At 48.6% G+C, this 12,450-nt stretch overlaps 1 protein-coding gene across 1 annotated transcript; it reads right to left on the bottom strand.

The window, feature by feature from the left end:
* Nucleotides 1–332: 332 nt before the first annotated feature.
* Nucleotides 333–4,888, bottom strand: FOXE3 (forkhead box E3). Its single transcript, XM_077333825.1, has one exon. The coding sequence runs from the start codon at nucleotides 4,700–4,702 to the stop codon at nucleotides 3,440–3,442; it is 1,263 nt and encodes a 420-aa protein (XP_077189940.1). The 5' UTR covers nucleotides 4,703–4,888; the 3' UTR covers nucleotides 333–3,439.
* Nucleotides 4,889–12,450: the final 7,562 nt, after the last annotated feature.

Here is a 12,450-nt window from a genome sequence, read left to right on the forward strand (position 1 = left end):
ACTGCTCACCGGGGACCACTCAGCGCCTTTACTGAGGCCTGGGGGGGGTAGTTTACTCCTCTACTGTCAACCACTGCCCTAACGCTCACTGATCGCTATGATAATGTTTAAACATCCCTTCAAAATAAGATACAGACACGCCACAACAATGAACATAAGGAACATTTTATTTTCATGGAAATTTTAACTCATGACAATGATAGATCAATGGGAACCCTGAGCTTGTTTCTCTGCAACGAGATAGTCCCATCTGGGAGTGATGGGAGATGATGACACCCGAAGTGTGTTGTAAAGGGCCGGGGGGGGGGATGAAGTAAAAGACCGGGGGGGGAGAGAAGGCGTCCTTCTGGGCCCACCTCCAATTAGTCGAAGGACCACATGTGGTCCGCGGCGCACAGGTTGGGGATCGCTATCCTAACCTACCACGTTTGTAGACTGATCCACAATCGAGTGAAATATGATGTATCAGACACACATTTTGTTCCATGGAAGGGAATTGTAGATAAATACTTTCACAGATTTCATTTGGTTGCCAGTCTTCCAGTAGGTCTTCCTGCACTCAGTAACCACCACGATTTCTGAAATGTGAATGTGGTGATAGGTTGCTGGACAGAGTCGCCTTTTTATATTGATGATTTAGGAGGAAAACAGAGTTGCTTATCTGTAACTGTTGTTCATCGACGTCTTGTGTGCAGACTGCACCAATGTGGGACTGCACAACAAGACAGAAGATGAACAGCAAATTACAAGCCCCCCTCCCCAGTTGCCCTCTCTTTTGGCATCATAAAATACTAGACAGTAGCTAAAGCATGATCATAAAGTGCTTTTATGGGCTACTGATTTTCAATGAAGAAAGCAAAGCACATGCTTAACCTTCCATTTGTAAGGTGTAAATGTTTTATTTCATCTGTTCTGTGCTGACAATTACTACAAATAACAATGGAATGAATTAAGGACTCTTCTTTAATGTGATTTTTTTAAATACTAAAGCAGATACTAAAAATGGTATAGTCAATATTTCAGAACAAAACTAGAAGAATTAAGAATGTCTTAAGGTAATATTAATTTTCTTTCTAAATTAAAAAAATAGCAAAAATAATTTGTCCAATGAGCACAAAATACACTATTTCATTTAATGCATACAGCAAAGTCTGGGTTTTCACTTTGGTGGGAAACGTGTACTACATTAGACTATAGGTGGAGGATCACATGACTGACCACTCTTCCAGTACTGAAAATGCCTGAACTTAATGGGGCGTAAAGGTAAAGGTAAAGATATCCCCTGTGCAAGCACCGAGTCATGTCTGACCCTTGGGGTGACGCCCTCCAGCGTTTTCATGGCAGACTCAATACGGGGTGGTTTGCCAGTGCCTTTTCCAGTCATTACCGTTTACCCCCCAGCAAGCTGGGTACTCATTTTACCAACCTCGGAAGGATGGAAGGCTGAGTCAACCCTGAGCCGACTGCTGGGATTGAACTCCCAGCCTCATGAGCAGAGCTTTCAGACTGCATGTCTGCTGCCTTACCACTCTGCACCACAAGAGGCTTTTTAATGGGGCTTACTCCTCACTAAATATGCATAGGCTCAGGCTGTGACTGTTAGAGAAGAAACACTCTGTCTAGCCTTCCTAACAGGCTATTTTTTTCTTTCTAGAAAAACTGCGTGTGTGCATATATGCCAAGGAGCCTGTGAAACCCATCTGCAGCCTGAAGTGATAGTCAGACACAGGTTTGTCACCACGGTAACAAGTATATACGGCTACAATCCCCAAGAATACTTTCCTCTGAGTAAGCCCCATTGAATAAAATGGGACAGTCTTCCAAAAATATCATTTCAAGATTGTTCCCTTAGTGTATTAACATCAAAATTCCTATCACAACATAGGTTGTAAACCTCACAGTGTAATTCATAGTCCAGTTGGAATTAAATACTTGTATCAAGACAATGTGGAATATTATCTCCAGACTGTGAAAGAACCATTACTATGTAAGCAATGGAATCAGTTAAACCCCAATGATTAATTTTCAAGAAGAGATATCTAAAAATGCATCCTAAATCCAAGTACTTTGGTTTGACCAAATTGTGGGCAGATATATTTGGTTACTGTTTATTAGCTCAACAAGGAATCTCACATCCTGATTAATGTACTAGTGTGCATTATTCAAAAGGCACTATTGTGCATTATGTACAAACAGAATGAGCACTATATACACTGTACAACTGATAACAGCATATTGGTTTACATGGTAAGAACAACCCAGTGAGCAACACTGCATAGTACATGTATTGTGCATTACTTCATACATTATGGACATTTTGCTCTGTACAATGCAAATCATCACTATCACTATATTATATGATACCAAAAATAATATTGTGATACGTCTGAGGTGTTTTGTACATTTGGCTACACAGTGAACCATGTACAAGCCAAGAAATGTGTTACCAGTAAAAACGTGTGACAATTGTTTGCCTTACCTGATGGGTACAACACACCCACTATTATTTATTTATTTTGGCATTTATATTCCATCCTGATTTGGAAACTCGGGACACTCTTAGGCTGCTTTCTTCAATCGCAAATGTTTAGAGCCAAGAAGAAGAAGAAGAGTTGGTTCTTATATGCCGCTTTTCCCTACCCAAAGGAGGCTCAAAGCGGCTTACAGTCGCCTTCCCATTCCTCTCCAAAACAAAGCATAACAGAATTTGTAATTAAATGTCTAGATATTGCATAACCAGGTATCACTCACCTTCCAGGTGTCTTCAAGGCAGCTGGAGCCCAGTAAAGGTCATGCTACTTATAGGGGGATCCCTTCAGGCACAAACATTATAATAAAAATGTAGGACCAGCCTTTAGACCATGTTTTTTTTTAAGGCCATATTGACCCCTTCCCACTCTATCCCCACTCTGGCTGCAAGAGGCCACAGAGATGGCAAGTCTGCTGTATTTATATTACACCTCAAATCTCCTGCCTACAACTCGCTTCCAACTGATCTGCCTTTGCAAATAATTGTGTACCCTCCAGACAAAATGCTTATGATTCTTAAACATCTCTTGGGTTAATTCAAAGCTTTTTTTACCTGCTCTGCATCTCCCATCCTGTGCAAGAAACCAAACAACATTAAGGCACTGTGTCTGTGTATAAAGGGGGGAGCACATGCTGTAATGTACTCTGAAATGCATCATACATATGAAATTGTGCCTAGATGCTCACACCGTTTTTAAAGGCACCAAGCCCTAGCTCATAAAAGGTGACCCCCCTAAATTCCATACACAATTCTAGAGGACCAAGGCATCCCTTTGGGAAAAGGCCACATGTGAAAAGAGCGCCATTCAAGTACTAGAGGTGAGCTTCCTATATATATATATATATACACACACACACTACTAGAGTCATGTTTGGCTTTGGCAGTGCCACGGTAGTTGCCTCCTGTCCTTCACAAGTATCTTTCGAGGCCCGCGGGGAAGTTGGGCTGCCTCATGTACGAGTTATTGGCGGCGCCGAACTGCCCGAGCCCGTTGAGCTGGGAGGCGGTGAGGCCCAGCAGCTGCTCGGCGTGGTCGGCGCAGTTGGCGGCAGGGCGGCCAGGCGGCAGGGCCAGCCTGCCGGGAGCTCCGTAGAGCTGCGCGTTGGGGGAGGCATAGGCGCCTTGCGGCCCCCCGAGAGCGCCCGGGGGGGAGGCCGAGTAGGGGTAGGCCAGGGCGGGGGGTTGCCGGCCCGACAAGCCGGGGCTGACTTGCTGCGCCTGGAAGCAGGCCTCGGGGTTGCCCACGGGGCAGGCGCCGCTGTTGAGGCCCAAGGCGTGATGCGCCAACTCGGCGCCCGCCGGGGAGGCCTGCAGAGCCGCGGCTTGCTGGTGCTGCTGCTGCTGCTGCTGCTGCTGCTGCGAGCTGATGAGGCTGTCGATGCTGAACATGCGCGGCGGCAGGGCGGGGGGCGCGCCCGGGTACTGGGGCAGGCCGGGCAGCTGCGCCCCGTAGGCGCCGCCGGGCGAGTAGAGGGGGCCGCTGGCGCTGGGATAAGCGAGCCCTGCGGAGCCGTTGCAGGGGCCCGCGCGGCCCACGGGGCTGGGGCTGGGGGTGAAGGCGCTGGCGCTGTGCACGTAGCCCGGGTAGGTGGTGAGGTCGGTGCGCTTGAAGCGCTTCCTGCGGCGCAGGAAGGAGCCGTTGTCGAACATGTCCTCGGCGGCGGGGTCCAGGGTCCAGTAGTTGCCCTTGCCCGGGTGGCCCGGCTCGCGGGGGATCTTGACGAAGCAGTCGTTGAGCGTCAGGTTGTGGCGGATGGAGTTCTGCCACTTCTTGGGGTTCTCGCGGTAGAAGGGGAAGCGCTCCGTGATGAACTTGTAGATGCCCCCCAGCGTCAGCCGCCGCTCCGGCGCGTTGGCGATGGCCATGGCGATCAGCGCGATGTACGAGTAGGGGGGCTTGCCGCGCTGCACCGGCCGCTTCCTCCGACGGCCCCCGCCGCCGCCGCCTACAGCGGAGCAAGGCAACTGCTCCTCGGCCAGCTGCTCCCCTCCTGCCTCCGCGGGGCTGGCCCTGGGCTCGGCTTTGATCAACAAGGGCTCCACCTTGCAGGCCGACGGGGAAGCGCCGTGCAGGTCGGGGGAGCCCGGGCTGGCCCCTTGGCTCGGCGAGTGCAGGGAATCAGCTGTCATGGTGCACATACCCGAGAAAAAGGAGAAGTCGGTCAGATTCATATACAAGGCCAGCCCCGGGAGGGAAAAGCCGATGAAACAAGACAGCTCCCCCGGGGACCCCGTCTCGAGCCGGCGACTTGCCTTATATAGATCAAGGCCTGGCGCCACCCCCCTAATTGGTGCAGCGCCTGCCCACCCACCTAAAATCGCCCCCTCCCCATCAGCCTCGTGCGCTGGCGACGCACACACAAACACACCAGTGTCCCGAGGAACGCAACACCTTATGCTGACCCTATGTACCCGTCCCTAAGAAAAAAGCCAAAACCAGAGAGACTTCGTTGGTATGGCTGTTTGCCGTATTCCCAAGTCCTTCAGAAGCGCAGTCCCATCCTAAAGACGTTTACTCGGGAGAGTCAAACTCATTTCGCGGGGAGGGGGGGCGTGCGAGCTCCGGTAATCTCTTGACACCCTGGAGCTTCCTGCAACAGGTGGCTGTAAGGTGCCCTCTTCTTCTCCCGGGAGCCTGGAGGTTTCCAGTCACGCCACGGGTCGAAGAGCGGGGGGGGGGGGGGGGTCAGGAAAATGGCACAATACTCAGTTCTGCCGGTGCGGTCCAAACCCGGGGGTTCCGGAGTTCCCTCTGTGTGTGTTTGTGGGAGATCCGTTGGCTCTGGTTTGGATTCGGTCTTGCATTAAGCTCTAGTGCAAATCTCTGGGGCTCAGAAGCAAGATTTAAAGAGTTTCAAGAGACCTTTCTTTTTGGGACAGATGATTTAGGATCGCCGGCCCAAGCGCTTTAGGATATCCTACTCCTGTCTGGAAGTCCTCACTGGTCAATGGACTGTAAATAAATTGATGAAGGCCTTCTGCGCAGTCCGCGGTGAAATGAATGGCACTCTGCGGGAGCAGCATTTTGGCGCACGGGAGCGTGCCAGCCAAGAGAGCCCCTTATCTGTCAACGGCAAAGCTGGACTTCCTGTGCTTAGCTTCCTATTATGGAGCAACTTGGGTCGGATTCCAAAAGTCTAGCCACTCTGGTTCTAGGGACCCCATAGCACTCCTCTCGCGAGCCGCCCCTCTTTCTCGCCAAAACAAGTGACTAGATGAATACATCAGAAACGACGAGTTGACTAGTGGGCGGCAAGAAGGCGAGTCTGAGAACGGAGCAGCCGGGCGGGGAAGTGTTTCTTGCTTAGAAATGCCTGCAGCTGTACAGCGGGTTCTGGAGATGCTTGCGCCTTTTTAAGCGTTCAAAACTGTCACTCAGCTTGTCGGACAGCAGAGACGTTTTCCAATCAGAAAGCAGGAGGGGGTGTGAGGCTACTTGTAAAGAAGCTGGGGGAGGGAGGGATACTCCAGTTCCGCTTTGCTGACCCACTCCGGTCTGCTGCTCATTCATTGCCTGCCCGACCGACCTGCTTTCTCGCCGTTGAATCCGCCCTGCGAATCGCTGCCAGACCTCCGAACTGCGGGCTCTCTCAGCCCTCCTGTCGGCTCGCGCTTTTCTTTTCACACGCCACGGAAATAGTGACCGGGACGGCTGGCGGCTCGAGGGGCTGGGATTCAAAAGGAGTGCCACGGCCGAGCCCCGTTCGTGTGCCTGCCAGCCAAGCAGGTGTCCAGTGGCGCCTGAAGGACCTCCGTCGCGAGATTTCCCGGCATTTACAAACGTCGTCTTATAAACGTCCCCATTTGCAGCCTTTTCATTTGCTTGCAAGGGAGAGTTTATATGAAGACGCTTATCGAGCTAATGCAAAACGAGTAGGCTTCAGTGGCCCAAATCCTTCTCTCACGACCAAGAAAGGGCACGATTCAGAGCAGCGGGGGAAGTCAAGGGCCTGTCAACTCGGGAGTGCCCCCGGCTTCACGGCTCAGTCCCAAACAACCCTCTAGGGCCCGTGGCTTTGGTGGGTTGCGAAGGGTCTCACAGTTGAGGGCAGTGCTGCGATCTGCCACCCCATTCTCGACCTATTGCTAATTCCACTGATTCCAAGGAGGGCGCCCTTCCAAGCGTCGCCCACTCTGGTTGCTCACGATTCCGAAATACATGGGAGGGGCTCCCGGCGGATGTTGGGGGGGGGGAGCTGCAAGTAAGAGCTCATGGTGCTATTTGTGTCCGTGTAGAAAGATCCCCTCCCCCACCCCACCCCACCCACCACCTTCATGATTCGGGAGATCGTGTGCACGGCTTGGGAGCTCCCGAAGCGCGGCCGCAGCGCTGGGGGTTCAGGTCGCCCGCCCTCTCTTCCCGCCGGCCAAGGCTTGTGACCGGGCTCGCTTCCCATTGGCCGGAGCGACTGCAGAAGGGACCGGGGCTGCAGTCCCTTAAGCCGTTGGGCGCGGGGAACCGGCTCCTCCCTGCTCAGCGGCCTCCGTGTTCCCAGGTGGGGGAGAGAAGCGTCTTCCAAATCTGGCGCTCTTTCCGGAATCGCCCAAGCAGGGCCAAGAGGCGACGCCGAAGAGCCCTCTGCTTGGAGTGAGCCTACAATTCTGCTCCGGCAATCCGAAAACGGGGGGAGGGGGGGGCGGGTTGCGAGCAAGTTGCTAAACATCCAAATGTGTGGGCTTCTTTCTGGGGTTTTGTTTCTTTACAAAACCTTGAGGGAGTGTTTGCAAGACTCAGAAGTCTGTTCACTCTCATCGCCTAGATCAAAGGGAACCCGGGTCTGGGATGAGAAGACAGTGGCTGGAGGCAGAAGAGGTTTTTCCCCATTCGAAATCCCCTTCCCCTGCCCGCCTAATATTTCCTAATTTCTAGAGCTTTAGTAGGAAGGCATAAATTCGTAGGAGGGATGGAAACCTTCTCTTTCCCTGAAAGTGAAAGGCCCGCATATCTATCTATCCATCCATCCATCCATAGCCCACCACTCTCGGCATGCCAGCTCATGGCGGGTTACATGACAATCCCAATACAAGAAAATAAGACCCCCATTAAAACCCCATAAAACTTTACAGAAAAAATACAAAACAATATAGCGGAGAATCAATGTAAGCCCTCCCTAATGGAACAGCTAGCAGCCAGGGGGACTATGGAGTGTGACAACTGGTTCCAGCCTGGCATCTTGTAGCTGGTGTGCCGGGCTGGCTTTCATCCCTTTGTACTTGTGCACACAAAGCAGGATTAACTCCCAGGGGTAGTCAACCTGTGGTCCTCCAGATGTCCATGGACTGCAATTCCCATGAGCCCCTGCCAGCATTCACTGGGAATTGTAGTCCATGGACATCGGGAGGGCTGCAGTTTGATTATTCCTGGGCATTTAACAAGTTTTTAACATATATAAAAATAATTAACTCCTACCCTTTCAGGAAATCCAGGGCTGTCAAGAAACCCAAACTATGGTTGAGAAAGCCTGGACTAGGACCCAAGAGACCCAGGTGTGAATCTGCCATGGAAACATGCTGTGCCATGGAAACATGCTGAGTCTTGGGCCAGTCTCTGTTGGCCTAACCTACCGCCTATGATTCTACTTGAGGTAAAAAAGGAAATGGGGGGAAGAAGAAATGTGTTAGAAACTGTTTTGAGTCCCATTAGATATCTAAATAAGTATGGTGTTGAGACAGGTCTGTGTTCTTTCTTTCAACAGAGCTTTTGCCTTACTTACCATAGAATCCAACTAAATCTGTGTAACATATCCAAGTAGATATGCTTTGGAAGTCCAGTGGCACCTGTAAGACCAACAAAGTCTTATTCAAGAAGTGAGCTTTCGTGTGCATGCACACTTCCTCAGACAATGGAACAAGAATCATAAGAGTACAGATATAAGGCGAGAGTAAGTTAGTAAACAATGTCACAAAGACATCCACAAATATGCAGCGTGATAATGATCAGATAATTCCTTGCTAGAATAACAAATCAGTCCTTTGGGTTCAGTTGTCATTCACAAAAACATGGGGGGAATAAAAATGTTAAGGTTAGTGATTAATGGCAGACGCTGTCCCAGCTGTGGAACGAAGTAATTAAAAGAGACCTGGTGCTAGCCTCATCTGTCTCCATCCAAGCATGGAAGCATCCCCACAAGTAGCAAGCCCTGCTGTGTTCTCCTAAGACCAGAGAGTTAGATTCTAAATTATATTACATACTTACATCACATTACAGTCCCATTGTCTGAGGAAGAATGCATGCACAATAGCTTACACCTTGAATAAAACTTGGTTGGACTAAAAGTTTAAGGTTTTGTGTGCATGCACACTAATGGAAATGTCATAGTCGCTAACATTTACCATATTATTTGCCATGAAAAAACAACATTGCAAAATAGGTCATTCTTATTGATGGTTTATGAATGGGGGAACTGAGGCCAGTGACATCTTGTTGTCTGTCAGTGAGCTTGTGGATGGCTGTAGATTAGAAGAACTGGACTCTCTACTAGGCCACCTCTATTCAGGGGCCCCTTTGGTGCCTTCTTCATACATTAGTTGAGCCTACAGATGTCAGCATTAAAGTCTAACTGCTAATTAAGATATTCTCCATTGTAGTTTTGCTCCCACTTATCATCTTCCCATCTAATGTTCTTGACAGTAACAATATAGTTTGTTTGTAACAAATCAAGCTCTTCCTGCCCCCAAGGCTGTGAAAATCCATTTGTCACAGCACATTTCCTTCCCTGTCTCAAAACTTAAGTGTAGTAAGCCTGCAGCAAGCATCCAGAGGCTCTCGCTGAGATTGCTCAATGGTTTGAAAACCGAGGTTCCAAAGCTCACCTATGTGACTAGGAGTCTCTTTGGCTGTCTTTCAACTTGTGCACAAACAAGAACTGCATGGGAAAGTTCAGCTGCACTAAATCCCATAGGAAAGACTAAGGATTCTTGAGAGATGGATGGATTTGTTAAAATAATGAAAGGATGTAACACCAAAGGGGCGAGGGAATACCTTCAGATGTAGCCACTGATCCATCAAACTATGATTGGAAACTGGTATCCAGAGGCTACTTCCTTCCAAACTGGAAGCTATCTGGAGGTCAAATTTCAGAATTGAAATTCGACATCAAGATTTCAGATCATCTTCTTTTGACTGATTAAATAAATATAATATTTACTTTATTCATATGCTTTTTCTCCTTTGTGAAACTCAAGATGGAATATGTAGAAATCCTAGGAGATCTCTCATCTAGGCACTGATCAGCACAGATCTGCATAACACCCACAAGTTGATTATATATTTATATTTATTACTACTAACTTGGAAAACTTTGGATTTGTTGTGTTGTTTGGTACCTGTCTGTCTGACTTGGAGTTTAAGAATGAGAATGGGAGGCAGCAGATTAAACTGACTTTGTCAGGGAAAATGATTGCATGGGTTTAAGGCCTCTGATTCCATATGAACAGTGGCTTTCCTTTAGGTGTGATTCTGTTTTCTGCTGCTGTACCTACTAGGCATGGGGACAGATACTTTGTGTGCTCATTCTAGCAGAAAGAGACTGTGGAAATGGGAATATAAATGCTCTGCTCCCTCCTCCCCAGCAATATGCCACTTTGCCATCAGGATACACAATCAGATGCAAACATTTTGATTGGACCCCTGAGACCACAGACTGAGAAGAGGGAAATCAAGGAAAAATGCCCCTCCTACTGGGCAGCATCTGCTATATTCTTTCAATAATGTCTTGTGCTCCCAACCAGTGCAGAGAGAGAGAGAGAGAGAGAGATAGACTGACTACAACAGAACACCCTGCACCTTGCAGGGATCACCTTGCTGCAGTATAAATCTGCAAATGGATTGTTGGCTTCTGTTCACTTCTATCTCTGCTTGCTGTTAGGGTGTCAGGTAAGTGTCAGTGGGAATGGGGATGCTGGGAGCTGTACCTCCCATGGTGGCAACGGAGAGTCTGATCCTGAGTCCAGCAGCACCTCTGGACATTGCTTGTTTAATGGAGTATGTCCTATTTGCTGTAACATTTGACAGGAAAGATCCCTTGGGTGAACATATAGTCTCTGAATATTTCTTATCAATTGGAGAAAGTAAAGAAGCTCCATGCTGAAAGCTCCTGGAATTACAGCTCATCTCTAGACTACAGAGGTCAGTTCCCCTGGAGAAAATGGATGCTCTGGAGGGTGGACTCTGAGGCACTATATCCCACTGAGTTTCTGGTCCTCCCCAGGTTCGACCCCCAAATCTCCAGGAGTTTTCCAGTAGCCGATAACAAACCCCAACTCCCACTGGTGGCTGGAGGGACCTGGCAACCCTACTCCACTCCTTCAGCATATAGCCCACAAAAAATAAGCCATCAGACTACTATCTCCCTGCCTCCCTTCTACCAGTATCAGCTGCTTTGATTTAGAGCGGGATAGTGATGGGAGTTAGGCAAAGATTAGCACACACTAGAAACCCAACGGAATCCAGCAGGCTTGTTCAGAAAGGTGGCAAAATGAGAGACTTAAGCAGAAGATGCCTGGGACATGAATTTGGAAGATTCTGGAGAAAGAGAAAGAAGGAGGCTTTAAATATTTTGGCCAGGGTGCCAAATATATGGGACTAACCTGACACCATCCACATTTTCAGGTTTATCTGTACAATCTCGAGGGCTAGAACCACAATTTTAAATTAAATGAAAAATCATGTTCTCGTGATGCTATATGCTTCTCATTTAAACATGTGGGTTCCTAATTATAGTTTATCATGGCCATTTGAATTCCCAGGTCCTTTAATATGGAAGCAAAGAGGGGAGAAAGCCAAGCAGCAGCAAGAGGAAACAAACAGATTGGCAATAACTGAAGATCAGAAGATTGTTATCCACACAGAGCAAGTCACTCTCACCATCTTTGCCTTGGACTTCATGTGTCACTGACTGACTCAGCCATTCACTACACACGGACATTTCCCTGTCTCTGGCAAACAATGCTGTCTGTGAGGCTGCCCCTGCCAGCTGGAAATGTATAAAGAGAGGGTACCACATAAGACTGACTGACCTTCAAGTCAGACGTTAACAGCTTTGGACAAGTGTGGGATTTTTACACCCCTATCTGCAGGAAAATCTGATGTTTGGTGCCCTAATCGTGAACAGGTCATCCTTAAACCTCTGAACATCCCAGGCAAAAAAGGAGAGAGAGGGAGAGAGAAACGGGCCTGGGGGGAATTGTGCTGGTCCTAATCCCTTCTGCCATTCTGCATATTCATGGAACATTGTCATAACACATCAGGCCGTTCAGTCGGACAAAAGAGCTGTCGGCACCCCCCTCCCCATTCCTCTGATGAGCCACGAGACAAATGCTGAGTAAACACTTGGAAACCATTCATTGGGCCATTCTCATACTGATGAGAAAGGCATGGGTCTTTCTTGCAGACCCAGAGCTGCTCAACCTAATAAAGTACGGCCCATGGCCTGTGAAAAGAGCAGGCTGTGAATGATGAAAACATGGATTATCTCGGTGCACTCTCCTTGGAGCCAGCAGTGCTTGCGTTCAGAGTGCACTTGGTCTGACACGCAATTACAAAAAAATTAAAAAGGGGTGGGGAGAAACATTTGGAGAATGTAGCAATTGTGCCTGAGATTTCACAGACCCTTCCCTGGTGAGAATTTTTGTTTTCTGACATGAAACCATCTAAAACTGTCCAAGCAAACATTTGGGAAGCATTGTTCAAACAGCTAGCCTTTCTGGTAAATACCCATTTAGCTATTCATTGAGGGATTTATATCCTGCTTTTTTCCCCTGTGGGGACCTAAAGCAACTTACAACATTGTTCCCTCCGCTTTATCCTGGGTAGAAGGTTAGGTTGAGAGAGTGACAGTTCCGAGGTCATTCAGTCAGCTTCTTTGGCAAAAGCCCCCGGGGAGGGTGGTATATAAATATAATAAATAATAAAAATAAAT

Source organism: Paroedura picta, chromosome 4, assembly GCF_049243985.1.
Source record: "Paroedura picta isolate Pp20150507F chromosome 4, Ppicta_v3.0, whole genome shotgun sequence".
Taxonomy (NCBI): Eukaryota; Metazoa; Chordata; class Lepidosauria; order Squamata; family Gekkonidae; genus Paroedura; species Paroedura picta.

Excerpts from the sequence above, each read along its gene's own strand:
- FOXE3 (XM_077333825.1), bottom strand. The coding sequence starts at position 4,702 with ATGAATCTGACCGACTTCTCCTTTTTCTCGGGTATGTGCACCATGACA.